We start from the raw sequence: 16,103 nt of genomic DNA on the forward strand, positions 1-16,103 counted from the left end.
AAAGGACTAAATGGGAAGGCATGCATAAAAACAAAGCATATCTACTCTCAGATCAGGCCAAAGGTCTGTTTAGCCTGGTTGTTTTGTATTTTTGTTGTTGTCTCCAAGCATGTCTAGTAGTGGATGTTAGGGGAGGAGTTTCAGAAATATGAAGAGTGACCTTGCATCCTTGCTGCTTGTGATTAGAAATGTAGGAACTAAACTGAGAAGACAAAAATGCATTATTGATGAACTGTTGAGAATACTCAAATGTTATGATCAGAAAGCTGTCTGGGTCAGCTAGGTACACCCTTTTTCTTTCAACGCAAGTTAAGTGTATCAATAACCTTGGTCATATAAGATCAGCAAGATAGTACAAAATTTGTATTAAAAAGAAAAAAAGTAGGTCTTTTTTTTGGTAAAATAGCCTTGTGTCCTTATATTTATTTCTAGAAGAGGGAAAATTGAGCATCTTTTTCTCCATGGCAGGGAGGAAACTGAAGTGGCATGGACAAAAATATCAACTGGAAATTAGTAAATGTGTGTGGTGGTTTTACTCAGGTGGGCAGCCGAGCTCCACCACAATCGCTCTCTCACTCCCCCTCCTCAAAGAAGAAGGGAGAGAAAATACGACACAAAGAGCTCAAGGTTTGAGATAAGGATGATGTAATTAAAGGAAAAAGGAAGACGGGGAAAAAAAACAAGGCCACGCGGAAGCACAGAGAGGAAAAAAGTTACTCTCTACTTCCCATCAATGAGTTACTCTGCTTCCCATCCACGAGTGACTCTGCTTCCCATCAACGAGTGATGTTTGGCCACGTCGCACGTTTTGAAGCAGGGCCTCAAAACGCGTAACAGTTGTTAGGGAGGACAGGCCCTTCCACCACAAGAGCCCCCCTTTTTATTGCTGATTGTGACATCATGTGGTATGGAATATCCCTTTGCTTGGTTTAGGTCAGCTGCCCTGATGTTGTCTCCTCCCCATCACTTGCAAACCCCCAGCCTGCTGGCTCTTGGGGGCTTGGAGGGAGTCCTGATGCGGTTCCAGTATTATGCAGCAATAGACACAACACTGGAGTGATACCAGTGCTGTTCCAGCTATGAGTGCGGAGCACAGAACTATGTGGGCTGCTTCAGAGAACGTTAACTCTATCCCAGACTGACCCAGCACAACCTTCGCCCCTTATTCCACAACATTTGTGTCACATTCAGGTCCCACATACTTTCATATATAGATATTCTCATCACCACGGTTCCCTGTCCATTAAAATATTTGTAGGTCTGTACTTCTTTTCATTCCGTAAGTCTCTCCCCAAAGTGTTCATAAGAACTGTTGTTGATGGATTCAGCTTCATCTGTCAAAGTGGCCACTCAGGGCAGGCGGAGTTGGTTTTCTTGACGCCAGCACCAGCTTAGCTCAAGTCACTGCTGCACTTGCCTGGTTCCTTGCAAAGTTGACCTGTCATTGGTTCTGCAGTGTCCTCCTGAAGAGAAAATACAGCTCAAAAGAGAAAAAGGCTCAAGGGTTGAAATCACTCACCAATTACTGTCATAGGCAAAACAGACTCAGCAGAGGGAGATTAAAGAAATTTATTGACTATCACTAACATGCTAGAGAAGTGAGAAACAAAGAAAAAAAACTAAAAACACCTTCTCCTCATTCACCTTCTTCCACCTCCTCCCCAGAAGCGGCACAAGGGAATGGAGGAATGGGGGTTACAGTCAGTCTATAGCATTTCTACTCTGCTGCTCCTTCACAGTTACTCCCTTCCCCTGCTCCAATGTGGAATCCCTCCCACGAGACACAGTCCATCCCAAACTGATCCTCTGTGGGCTTCCCAGAGAGTGCAGTTCCTCAAGAACTGCTCCAAATATGGGTCTGTACCACAGGGTCCATCTATCAGGAGCAAACTGCTCCAACCTGGGTCCCCCATAGCTCCAGCCAGATCACGTGCGCCTGCGTGGGCTCCTCTCCACAGGCTACATGTCCAGCCCAGAGTCTGCTCCTGCAGGCGATCTGCATAGATCACAGCCTCCTTCAGGTCAGATCCACCTGCTCCATCATAGTCTCCTCCATGAGCTGTAGCATGGAAATCTGCTCCACTGTGGTACAGCATGAAGTACAGAGAGACAGCCTTCTCCACTATGATCCTCTCCACAGGCCACTGGGGAACTTCAGCTCTGGCACCTGGAGCACCTCGTCCTCCTCCTTCACTGTCCTTGGTGTCTGCAAGTCTGTTTCCCACTCCTCACTCTCCCAGCTGCTATTGTGCGGCAGTTTTTTCCCTGTTCTTAAATATGCTCTCATAGAGGCGCAAACAACATCACTTATTGACTCTGCTCTGGTGGGTCCCTCTGGAGCTGGCTGAAACTGGCCCTTATCTAACATGGGGCAGCTTCTGGATTATTCTCACAGAAGGCACCCCTACAACCCCCTGCTACGAAAACCTTGCCACATAAACCCACTACAATATGCTGCATAGAAATTTTTACAGTCGTTCATTCTTTTAGAAGCAGAGCACATTTCTTTCTTTGCTTCAACATTTTTCAAAGAAGTTAACTTCCCAAGACAATAGCTAATTGCTTTCCACACATAAAAGCATATATTGTCTGTGTACACTCATGTCTACATGGATCGTTGACCCATGATGGAGTATGGAGTATTTTGCCTCTCTGTATTCAAAATCATCTGTTTGTTTCATTTTCTGAATCCTCTTTTAGTGTGTGGAACACACAATATAAAATTAGTGGAAGCTGAGAGGTGCATTTCATGCACCTCAGGTCTGCAAGGACAGGGTTTGCTATCCTTCATGGTCACTTCTGTGTCTGTCTACAGTTCTCTTCTTGCAGCACCAAAACACATACAGTGGAGCCCAGGAGAATGTAGATCTGCAGTAGACTGCTCACTTGTAATCTGAACTTTTTGTTGCTCCCTTGTTTAGCCTGAATTTCACCCAGGCTTTGAGAGCCAGGCTTTAATGGTGATGTTTAATGACAGGTTAGCTTTGCTAAGACCTAACTAAGTAATTGAAGTTGGGAAGAAAAAAAAAAAAAGTGAAGAATGCTAAACCTGTTGTAGCTTGTGCTTGTTCTGATGTCCCCTAACCTTGCCAAAATTGCATGAAAGTCATACATTCACAGCAGCATTTCCTTTTCACAGCAAAGGAATGTAGAGACTGGCAATGAAATTCAAAGTGAGAAAAGATTTCCCCCAAACAGCCTCTTCCTTTCATGCTCTTTTTCTATTTACTGTTACTCATAACCTAGTAATCCACTTTGCATTTTGTAGTTGGGATTTTCCCTTCCATTTAATAATACATCTTTTTTTCCCCCTCCTTCTGTGCTTGGAAAAATTCAGCTAAAAATTATATATATTTTATTTTTACATATATAAAGCTATGTAAAAAGGTGTCTCAATGGGACTAAGAAAGAGTCTTGACTCTTGATAAAAATCAAAGGGGCAGTTGGTTAATCTGTATTTTTTCATATTAGCATGTGCATGTGTCTGAAAATATTAGTAATAACGTGATGATGGTTATTTACTTGGTGTGTTGTATTTATATGTGCTTGCTAAATACCCTAACATATATTCACCAATAATGTAGGTATGTTCTGAGATGCTACTCGAGGGCTCCTGCCTTTTCATGAGTTAATCTTAGATGTCTTGATCTTGCTTATCAGTACCCAAGCTCCGCAAATGTCTCCCACTTCCTGTTGATCTATAAAAATCTTTCATATAGAAGATGTTAATTGTAGTAATGTGCTTGAGCACATGATAGAATAGGCACAAGCCAAGTGAGACAACAGTTGAGTAATGCGGCGTGACTTCCTTCCCCTGCAAGGTAGAGGGGTGCATAACCTTATGGGAAATATCACAGATTTCCCCTTCTCCCCTACACGTTGTGTCTAGGTTTGAGGTTGCAGCAGAGAAAAGACTTGTGGTTATGGACTGTTGCATTGTGTTACAACTTTGCTTGCTCTGAAAAGCCAGGTTTGGGTTGCAGGTGAGACAGCTATCTGGTCAGCTGTGGGGAAGAGGAAACAGAAAACCGGTGAATGAAATACTAAGAACGCCTCCCACCATGTAGGAGGCATGATCTCATAGAGAGGTTCTTATCTTTTTTTAAGCCCCTAGATAAATCTAAGCTTAGAGTGTAATACAGCTTTCTTATGTGCCTATGACATTATGCAGGCCTCTCTGTGCTGAAAAGCAAGCCAAATAGTAATATACCACACAAGGTAATTATTTAACCACACAAGGTAAAAAACAAACAAAAAAGAAACACAAAGAACAAGGATGGAAGCAGTACCAGCCTCATATTTAGAGGACAACAGTGGGAGAATAATGCACTCATCAGGACATTCTGTTCATTTCTGTGCTTTGCCATAGATTTCCTGTGTGTCTTGATGAAGTATTCCTTAGCTTCTGTACTCCAGTTTGCCATCTGCAAGTTGAGGATACAGAATCTAAAAGTGAAGATGAGGGCATTAAAAGCTGTGTAGCTATAAAAAAGTAATAAGAAAAAAAATCAGTACCTGTGATAGTGGGGACAATATAAATATTATGATAAGGGAGCAGTTTTAATTGTCACTGGAGTTGGATTGTGTCTCATAGATGCTTCCTGAGTTTCGGAACTTCATAAGATTACTGCTACTTATTCTATGGATTAGTTTCTTTGCTTTATGCTTAACTGGCAAATTAATGTTGTCAGTAGCTTGGGAAAATGCAACTTGCCTTTGTATGCCCTCAGCCAGAAAGCAATTTGTGTCTGCAAATTTTCATGCAATGCTTTTGGTTTATTGCTATTATATCTTTGCTAAGATAATTATTACTGAGAATATCTTACAGATATTAGTGCCTGGGTATTATTTTGTGCAGTTGCGTATTGGCAAATAAAATGCTGTTTTTAATACTGCTTTAAATTAGTTTAACATATTCTAATAGAAGTATCTCATAAAGAACCTATAACGTCATGCAAAGTACTTTTGAGACTTAATCAAGTTGGTAAAGCAGGGAATCTGTTTATTTAAATGAAGCTCTGGTATTCTCTGGCTATGCTGAATTTTTGCATAAGTGAAGGGGTGTGCAGGAAGCATCAGAGTCCTACAGAGAAAACTAGGACCTCTGGGTGTGGTTTAGGTGGGCTCACAGACGTGTGTTAACTGACTCTAGCAATACTAAGGCACTCTAGTTGACTATAAGGTTAAATTTATGGAACCTATCAGTCACTGTTTCACCCCTTCCTCTCCCCACCAAACACAAACACACACACACACCAGGAATAAAGTGATACTAAGGAAAATATTTATTTCAGATAATAGCCAGTAGTGTATATTGCTCAGAGTATTTCCTTACTAAGGAGCTTGATGTTCAGGTGCATATGAATTTGATAAAAGATGTATCTGAAAACCTTAGGGGAGGGGGTAGGTAGGATTTATTTTTTTTAAGGCATGCCATGATGTTCTATTAAGTGAGCTATTTAGCATACTTTCATGTTCTTTTGTGCATGCACTGTTCCTTGAGATGCTGTCGCGTTAAGGGGTGTGGCCAATTAACCGCTATGGGTCCAGTTGGGTTCAGGGTATTGAACTGTCACGGTCACAGATTCACCAATAATGTAGCACGCCCTCACTCTAGTCACGTTCAATAACTATCACGGCTAGGAACAATGCAATTAAGTGCAGTTTATTACAGCAACAGCTACGCAGGTTCTTTGGATTGCTGGCAATAAATTCACTATCTGCAAAAGCAAGCTAGCATGCATGAAACACGCAGGTACACACCTGATATAACCAAGCATTCGAAACTTACCCCACGGAATCCCAATGGGGGGAGGAGGCGGAGGGGGAGAGGCTCAGCCCACTGAATGATCCCAGAAGTCAGAAGGTATCCTTTGTGATGGTATCTTCCCTAACATCCCCTCTCTCTTTAGCCAATTTATATTATTTTCTACCTTGAGCTTGAGTGACTCTAGTCATGCATATCTTGGTTATAATTGGTAAAATGTTTTCTCACTTTTGTTTAAAGGTATAGGCTCCGAGAAATTCACAGCACGTGCTCAGTGAGGGCTGGTCGCACCTTGGAGGCAGGTAGCTTTTGGGATGGAGGTGTGTTTTGGTATTATGATGATATTATAATGAGCAAAAGTTCACTAGAATAGAGCATTTTGTCAAAAACATGACAGGTCATTGGCTCAGGGTAGCAAATGTGCAGCTTATCGCTCTCGGTGTGCACAAGAACAATCGAGTCCCCACCTGGTCACAGAGCCTAGCCGTGATGTCTCCACTCTGCTCTATGCTCCGTACTGTTCCTTAGAGTCAGCACACCAGGTTCCCCTAGTGCGATAGCATCTAAGGTTGGAAGCCTAGGGGACACTTAGGTAATGCAGCTACACTCCACCCTGAAAGCCTCTTCAGTGCTGTATGTTTTCTTTAAAATGTGAATATTAGTTTAATTTTCCTAGTCACTTTAGGCAATTACTCTGCATAACCCACCCTGTGACTATAGTCACTCAAGCTTCATGACATCTGGAATGTGTCAGGTATATCACATACATTCTTGGGACGAGGATTATCGAGTGCATGCATATCGTGTAGGGATAGTAAACGTTTCATCATAGTCCAGAGTTTAACATACAAACTAATTGTTAGCATAAAGCATAATACAGTGAGTATTAACAAAACAACAACAGGGTGAAGCATCTTGTTGAAGATTCCCATGGCAGTTGACAACCATCCAAACAATGTGTCCCACCAACAGTGTTTATCATGTTTCTTTACTCTTTGCGTCACTCGATGTATTTTTCTATATCATGATGGACAGTAATCAAAGTCTTTCATCCATTTTCTCAAACTTGTTTCATAAACTGTTTCAGATCTTCATGTAACAGTAAATTCTTCACCAGGGTAAGGTTCATTCCAATAGGCGTAGGCAGCAGATCATGGAGTATACTTTCAGTGGGTAAAGTTCCTCCTTCTCCCTGTTGTGATTTAACCTGGCCGGCAGCTAAACACCACACATCTGATCGTTCACCCTCCCCTCTCCCTCTCTGGGATGGGGGAGAGAAACCGGAAAGTGAAGTCTGTGGGTTGAAATAAAGACAGTTTATTAAGACAGGATAACAATAACAATAACAATAACAATAACAATAACAATAACAATAACAATAACAATAATGTGTACAAACAAGTGATGCACAATGCAATTGCTCACCATCCGCTGACCAATGCCCATCCTATCCCCGAGCAGCTGGCCCCCCCACTCCGGCTAGCCACCCCTATATATTGTTTAGCATGACATCAGATGGTATGGAATACCCCTTTGGCTAGTTTGGGTCAGCTGTCATGGGTCTGTCCCCTCCCAGCTCCTGCTGCACCCCTAGCCTACCTGCTGGCAGGACAGAGCAAGAAACTGAAAAGTCCTTGACTTGGTGTAAGCACTGCTCTGCAACAATTAAAACATCGGCATGTTATCAGCACTCTTCTCATCCTAATCCAAAACATAGCACCCTACCAGCTACTAGGAAGAAAATTAACTCTGTCCTAACTGAAACCAGGACATATATCCACCCCTTATTCCATACCATTTATGTCATGCTCAGGTTCCACCCTTTCCAAGACATTCTATTTAATCACCATTTTTCATCTATGGTATATAGCAATCATGGTAGTGATGACATACAGAATTATATAATAATTCAAATAATACAATTCACCTCATGAGCTATTCTCACCCAGTATTAAATCCCCTTGAGGTACACACCGGACCTCCCCTTTCTTTTGCATTACCCACCAAGTACGTCCAGGTCCCTGAGCAAAAGCAATCCCAGGAATGGGTTTGCCTTTTCCTGAGGCAGGGGTAGCCCAGACTGTTTTACCCAGCATGTTTCTTACATGCACTACAGGAACTTTATCCCCTTCTACAGTACGTAACAGGTTTGATTGGGCAGGTCCAGCTCAGTTGGCAGATCCCCTAGTATCGACTAACCAGGTGGCCTTTGCCAAATGCGTATCCCAATGCTTGAATGTCCCAGCACCCATTGCTTTCAGCGTAGTCTTTAACAGGCCATTGTATCGCTCAACTTTCCCGGAGGCTGGTGCATGATAGGGGATGTGATACAGCCACTCAATACCATGTTCTTTGGCCCAAGTGTCTATAAGGTTGTTTCGGAAGTGAGTCCCATTGTCTGACTCTATTCTTTCTGGGGTGCCATGTCGCCATAGGACTTGCTTTTCAAGGCCCAGGATAGTGTTCCGGGCGGTGGATATGTTTCCAGCCATCCAGTGGTTGCTTCCACCATTGTAAGTACGTGGCGCTTGCCGTTGCGGATTTGAGGGAGTGTGATGGAATCCATCTGCCAGGCCTCTCCATATTTATATTTCAGCCATCGTCCTCCATACCAAAGAGGCTTTGACCGTTTGGCTTGCTTGATTGCAGCACATGTTTCACAATCATGAATAACCTGTGCTATAGCGTCCATGCTCAGGTCCACCCCTTGATCACGAGCCCATCTGCATGTTACATCCCTGCCTTGATGGCCTGAGGTGTCATGGGCCCATCGGGCTATAAATAATTCACCTTTATGTTGCCAGTCCAGGTCCACCTGAGCCACTTCAATCTTAGCAGCTTGATCCACCTGCTGGTTGTTTTGATGTTCTTCAGTAGCCCAATTCTTGGGCACATGAGCATCTACGTGGCGTACCTTTACAACCAGGTTCTCTACCCGAGCAGCAATATCTTGTCACAATGCAGCAGCCCAGATGGGTTTGCCCCTGTGCTGCCAGTTGCTCTGCTTCCATTGCTGTAACCACCCCCACAGGGTATTTGTTACCATCCATGAATCAGTATAGAGATAGAGAACTGGTCACTTTTTCGTTCAGCAATATCTAAATCCAGCTGAATGGCTTTCACTCCTGCAAATTGACTCAATTCACCTTCTTCCTCAGCAGCTTCTGCAACTCGTTGTGTAGGACTCCATACAGCAGCCTTCCATCTCCGATGCTTTCCCACAATACGACAGGACCCATCAGTGAACAGGGCATATTGCTTCTCATTTTCTGGTAGTTGAAGATGGAAGGAGTTAGACCAATGGGAGGCCGAGTTGGTACATTTTCAAGTGTCTGTGGGAGCAGAAGCTTCTTGTCCTTTACAATCGACGTGGATGTCACTGTACCAATTATAAATTTGAATAGCAATTCAGTGCCTCTGTAACCCCAAAGACAGCACACAATTATAGGTTTGGTGTTGTGGTTTAACCCGGCCGGCAGCTAAACACCACGCAGCCGTTCGCTCACCCTCCCCCCTCCCTCTCTGGGACGGGGAGAGAAATGGAAAGTGAAGCCCGTGAGTTGAGATAAAGACAGTTTAATAAGACAGGAAAATAATAATAATAACAACAACAACAACAACAACAACAACAACAACAACAACAATAATAATAATAATAATAATAATAATACAATGATGATAATAGTACTACTACTAATAATATGTACAAACAAGTGATGCACAATGCAATTACTCACCACCCGCTGACCGATGCCCAGCCTAACCCCGAGCAGTCCGGCCCCCTCCCCCGGCTAGCCACCCCTATATATTGTTTAGCATGACGTCAGATGGTATGGAATACCCCTTTGTCTAGTTTGGGTCACCTGTCCTGGGTCTGTCCCCTCCCAGCTCTTACTGCACCCCCAGCCTGCCCGTTGGTAGGACAGAGCAAGAAGCTGAGATGTCCTTGGCTTAGTATAAGCACTGCTCTGCAACAATTACAACATCGGGGTGTTATCAGAACTCTTCTCATCCTAAGCCAAAACATAGCATTCTACCAGCTACTAGGAAGAAAATTAACTCTGTTCTAACTGAAACCAGGACATTTGGTGAAAATAAAATTGTTCCAGCAAATAGAATTTGGTTCAGTTATTTTGCTACAACCGGTACTATAGTTTTGTGGTCTGGAAGAATCAGCATAAATTGTCTTAATTTCAGTCAGCCTATTGTAAGTAGACCCATTAGTTATTTGGCAACTGATTTGTATTGTCTGGCCTGAAGTGGCTTGAAGTTCAGTCATTCAAAGTGAATCATTCCAACTCCATTCATCTTTCGAAAATATCTTTTTTTTTTTTTTTTTTTTTTTTTTTTTCCATTATAAACTAAAGTAGAGAGATTTAGGTAATTTATATTTTGCAGTGTTCCAACACTTGCACTATACTGTGACAATGCATGGTTCCAAGGGTCATTATGAGATGTCACAATGAAACACCTCAGCTCCATGTACAACCACAGTAGCTAAGTTTATGTTTTCCCTGATAGCACGTGTTCCCATAATCCAGTGTATTTAACCTGGACTTGGGACCACGGCCATTTTGGGTCTTTTTGGCTATGAACCAAAAGGGATTGCATTAAGGTCAGGGTAAAGCATAGCATTATCAATCCAAACTGCTGATTTGTGATTCTCCAGCTGTCCAAAAGCAGTTCAGTCAGGATTCCTGTGAACACAAAAGGAAAGAATATATGCTCAGTTGTATTCAACCATCAGGGTTAGAAAAAGGGTGAGATAAAAATCTTTGACTTCCCAAGTGTAGGGATTTTTGGGGATAGTTAACACCATTGCTGCTGTTCCAATCTGAGGCATTTTCACCAGCACAGGTTGTCCAGTATAAAATCCTGTAGGATGTTCTAGTATATAATAAACCTTTGGGGTGATTGTATTGGTTGACGCACAGAAGGCTTTCAGTATCTCTGCCATTCTGCCATGTTTGGAACTGCGGCAGTCAAAGGTGCAGTGTTAGCATTCAACTGTCTGTAATCCACTGTAAAACGCTGTTGCCCGGTTGGTTTCTTTATGGGCCACACCGGTGAATTGTAAGGTGAATGAGTCCTTTTAATAATGCCTCTTTCTTCCAATTATGTTACCACACCATCAATCCCCATAAGTGCTGCTGCTGGCGACGGATGTTGCTGAACATTAATGATTTTAGCAGGGGGTAAGGGTATGGATGTTTGTAACAGACTCAGTCTCACTGTGCCTGAATCCACTTGATATGTCATGAAACTCCACACAGTCCCATCTGGGATTTTCCACATTTGCCCATGCAGTATGTCAAATCCTAAAATATTAGTATATGCAGCAACAACTAATACTTCTACCCTGGTTAATTTCTGTTCCTCTGGCAGCCAGAGTGAAATTTTTGTGGTGGGGCATTGTTTTTCCACACTGTTGATTCCCGTGAATTTAACCCTGCATCGACCAGGTCTTATGCCCAGGGTTTGTGCTGTCTCGTGTAATTAACAACATTTGGGCCCTGGTGTCAATGAGAAAGTTTACCAATATTTTTCGGGGTCCAACGGGAATGGGGCCAGAGTGTTCATTAGAGAGCCATTGAATTGCTAATACCTGCCGAGCAGGGTGGCTCACTGCCTTCCCAGGGATAGTGTTTTTTGCTGAGCTTCCTCCTCGTCAATTAGGCTCGGTGCAGAAGGTGCACTTTCCTTATGGGTCGGGGGTTTTCTGGTTAGGCAATTCTTCCCAGCTGGAATATTTTTCTTACCCAGAGATCAGACTAATGTAGAGGTCCTCCGTAGAGGCACAACACAAGAATGGTCAGGGTGCACCCAAAGCTAGGGCCTTACGCCACAACTCACCCCGTTCCTTATTAAGTTTCAATCTCTCTTTGAATTTGGGTATCTGGGGTTTTCAGTATGGATTTGGCAAACTCACCGGGAGTGATCTGGGGGCTTAGTACTGAATGAACTAATATCTATATCTTGTAGGCCACAGATAAGAGGGGTTAATTGAGCTGGGTTGATAGGAGGTAACAGCGGGGATTTCCTGAATTCGTATCTTTCACATATCGCCTGAATGCAGGCTGCTTTCTGTACTGCTACAGCCAGGTCAGAATAGTTTGTGGCTCTAATTTCCAGTGGTTCCCCTCTCTCCTGGGGATCTATATCCCCTGCCCAGTATACAGCTCGTTCAGTTATAGAGTAATTATGGTCTCCTGGTGTGGTAGTTAAAAATACTCCTGGTCCCCCAAAACCTCTTGCTTCTTCCTCATTCAACATAATTTGGTCTCCTCCTTCAAGAGAAACTCGCCACACATACTCGACTTCCGAGTCTCCTGACTGCCTTGAGAACTTCTCCTGTATTCTTATCAACTCTGCTGGCGACCATGGGATTGTTCGCACAGTAGTGAGGATTTCATCTTCATCATCAACAGTGGTCTCAGTTTTAACTAAAGGTCTCAAAGAAATCAATTGATGTTCAGAATCATCAGTCTTACTGGTATAACCAAGTGTTCAAATCTTACCCAAAAATGTCCCAGTGAGGGAGGAAGACATCACCGTGACTTCTGGTTATATCAAGTGCCTCCCCAGGAAACTTAGAAATCTCTAGTCTTTGTGCCATTTTAATGTGTTAATAGCCAGACTGTGTACCTGTGCATTTTATGCATGGTAGCTTGCTTTTGCAGACAGTGAATTTATTGCCGGCAATCCAAAGAACCTGTGTACCTGTTGGTGTAATAGATTGCACTTAATTGCATTGTTCCTAGCCATGATAGTTCTCATCGAACACAACTAGAGTGAGTGTGCGCTACATTATTGGTGAATCCATAATTGTGATAGTTCAGTACCCTGAACCTGACTGGACCCATAATGGTTAATTGACTATACTCCGTAATGCAACAGAGTCCTTAACTATGTACTGATCCATAATATCATGTGACTGAACAATTTGATCAAGTGTCAGTTTGGAGTAAGGTGTGTACATGTACTAAGAGAAAATTAGATATTATATTTGAGAAATAATTATATAGACTATGTATACATGAAAAAGAATAGCTTACAAATATATCTGTTCTGAAGATATAACTTAAACTACAGTACCTGTAGAAGTAAACTAGCCAAGCTGCTGGTCATTTTATAGTTGGTCCAGCTGAGAGAGTCAAAATAGCATTCAGAAAGCTCTGAGAAGTCACACACATCTATGATTCACTTGCACTAGTGTTTGAGGTAGTTAATTTAGACCTGCCTGGCTGTGTCCATATGAACTGTTGTATATCCTTAAGTAGGATCTCTTAACTGTTGCTTTTCTGCATCTTACTCCATAAGGGTGTTTTCTTTTTGTCTCTAAAATACTTCACAATAGAGATGGGTGTTCCAGAATGGAGGTATCTGCTAGTCATTATGAAGTAGTTCAGAATTTCAAGAAATTGTCTGTGGATGACGCTTTACTGAGGTTCAAATCATGTGCAAGCACACATAAACACGTTCATGGTTTCTTTATCAGATATCAAGAAAGAGGACACTTAGACAAGGGGTAGTTGGCATGTTACAGGAGGGAATCATTAGGAAGCCTTCAATATAGGAGCATACAAACAGATAAGTCTTCACTTTTTTGAACTGTAACTTGCTAGAGGGTTGTGAGTGCCTATTTTTGTTCAGCCACTCTTACTTTTCCTGTTGGCATTTATCTTGTATCTATTGTATTGGTTTGGGGTAGAAGAAGGTCAATCAGTTGAGTCTCTGTTACTGGCCATCACTTCTATTCTTAGTAGTCAACAACAAACACAATAATTTGGGTTTTCTAAGTGTGAATACTCCTTGGTGGATAAGACTGTTGTAGATTGACACACTCAAATTCTTGCTTCAGGATTAGAAAATGGAGTCTGAAAAGTAACTTTTAAGGCAACTTCCTCTGTCACTGCTGTTTGGGACACTAACACCAAATTAAGGTACATTATACAATGTTGGTAGGCTAGATTTTAAGGACTTTAAAAAGTAGTTCATGGATGAACAGTAAAATGCCCTTTTCAGTTTGTATGAATTTATTGTAAGATCAAAATCCAAATGACTTCTTGAAAATGCATCTCCCATACTTTGCTAATAATTTTCAAGTGAAGGAAGTTGAAGTTGAGCATGCAGTAATATGGGGAAATATTTACATGGTCTCAATATGATGGAGAACTACTCCATTTTCCTTCCTGAGCTCTGTGGTTCAAAGAATGAAAAAAGGCAGGGAAAAAAGTTTCAGATCTATGGATGATGCAGAAAGTCTCAGCTGCCTTGGATAATGGATGGCTTAATTGTCCTGTGAATTCCTGCAGATGCCTGCTGATTTAAACGAGTTTGGGAATTGGTCTTTTCAGATTCCCCAAGAGAAGAAGTGATTTTCCAATATCTTTCTATATTCAAAAAGGCACATTTCATAAACAAGGTCAAGTGTTCTTGCGGCTTCGGTTTTGCTCATGAGTAACCTAATGCAATAATGATTTAATGAAAAAGGATTTCCTCCTTATTTCAGGTTGCTAGTAATGGAATCTATGGCTCCTTCAGGAGACATGTCCCGCCCGCATCACATTGCATCAGTTGTTCCAAACCGGTATCCCCGCTGGTTCACCCTAAGTCACATCGAATCCCAGCAGTGTGAGCTGGCATCAACCATGCTAACAGCAGCCAAAGGTACAGTGCAGTCAGTTTCGTATTCACATAAATTTATACTTTTAATATTACAAGGAGTAGACAGATTTTAAAACTTGTGTTTAGGAATCCAAATTATAATCTGACAGGAGCTTGAAATGGGAACACACTGAACTGACAAACATGTCACTTAATCTTCTATCAAAGTAGTTAAGCTAGCTAGATGGTAGCCAGATAGGCTTGATTTGAGTCTGATGAGACAACTTTTTGTTCTTCTGACACACTATGTAGACTGCAAGACTCAGGAGTGGACAAATCACTTCTAAAATTCACAAAACAGGATGACTTTTTGGCATGTACTGCACTAACACGATCAGACACTAGAGGAGTTTGTGCTGCCTTATATCTTTTGTTCATGTGATTTAGTTATGGAAAGTTTATAAAAACAAAATGTGTAGGACTGAAACATCATATTATTGCCGCATCAATGGCCTGCTCAATTATAATGTATCTCTGGATATTTTGGGAGCTTGTTCTATTTTGTTGATTCTGTTTACATTTTGTAGGTGATGTTAGGAGGCTGGAAACAGTGTTACAATCCATCCAGAAAAATATCCACTCCTCATCACACATCTTCAAACTTGCCCAGGATGCATTTAAAATAGCAACACTCATGGAAAGCTTGCCAGACATCACTCTTCTGAAAGTTTCTCTGGAGTTGGGCCTTCAGGTATTTCCCTTGTTCATTATTACTACAGCAGAAGACAAGAATTTGACCCTGTGTTGATGGGTACAGTTCTTTAAGTCACTGAGGGACATACCATCTTGGGCTCAGTTTTTAGATTCTGTTTGCTGATGTAAAGCTCAGTTGACTGGTAAACACAGAGCAAGGGTCTTCTCAGCCCTTTTGTGCTATTTGGGTGGAAAGAGCTGGAAGTGGGTGGCTGCAGGGCATTCTTGTGTTCAGGAGTGACAGAAGACCAATTCAATAGCTCCAGGAGTATATGTAGGGGTGGCCAGAGAGCAAATTATCCTTCTGGCCAGAAATGTGCTAGATTTTTTGCATGGCCTTGAGGGGCTTCTTACTATTCCTCCCATCTTTCCTTTTCCTTTTTACCCAAAGGAGATTTGGTGCTTGCTGAATTACTAGAGAAACACAAAGTTAACCATAATATCTTGTTTCTAAGGCAGACTATGCTAACAGCAGCATGCACTTCATCAAATCCTGCACTCCACATGCTTTGAGATGGTCATCTGCATCAGATGGTCTGAGGTGTATAAGAGCTTCAGATCACTTTTAAGGCTCTTAGGAGAGACTTTACTAGCTAAAAGGAGACAGCTAAGTTCTAGGTATCTGAAGTAATATTGCCTTACACTGAGGAATCTTAGAGTTTATACACTTCATTTCAACAAAAATAAACCTCTTCATCCCTCTTCAGGGAGTTTTTTCAGAAAAAACATGCAAAGATCAGGAAACCATTTACTACTAGACTTTTAGAAGCTAAATTCTTTAATCAGAAATCTGAGATCTGTATGTTTTGTTAGCCTTTCTTATCCTTAAGGTTGCTGTGGAAATCTGCTTCTTTTTTTTCACATCTTGGCATGTTTTTGCCTTAAATGCTTAATTGAGAGAGAAAGAACTTTGACCTGTGAGTTACCTCAAGCATTCATCAAGCATCATTCAGTGCTAGCAGTACGCTTTGGATGT

The 16,103-nt window shown here is 41.9% G+C and overlaps 1 protein-coding gene across 2 annotated transcripts in view; it reads left to right on the plus strand.

Annotated features, from left to right (window-relative positions):
- The window catches only part of LOC137846958 (zinc finger SWIM domain-containing protein 6-like), a 115,366-nt gene that overhangs the window by 81,559 nt on the left and 17,704 nt on the right, over positions 1-16,103 (plus strand). For both annotated transcript variants that reach the window (XM_068665080.1, XM_068665081.1), the window contains exons 10-11: positions 14,280-14,437; positions 14,962-15,125. In XM_068665080.1, the coding sequence (XP_068521181.1) occupies positions 14,280-14,437; positions 14,962-15,125 (322 nt within the window). The remainder of the gene's footprint in view (positions 1-14,279; positions 14,438-14,961; positions 15,126-16,103) is intronic.

This window comes from Anas acuta, chromosome W (assembly GCF_963932015.1).
Source record: "Anas acuta chromosome W, bAnaAcu1.1, whole genome shotgun sequence".
NCBI lineage: Eukaryota > Metazoa > Chordata > Aves > Anseriformes > Anatidae > Anas > Anas acuta.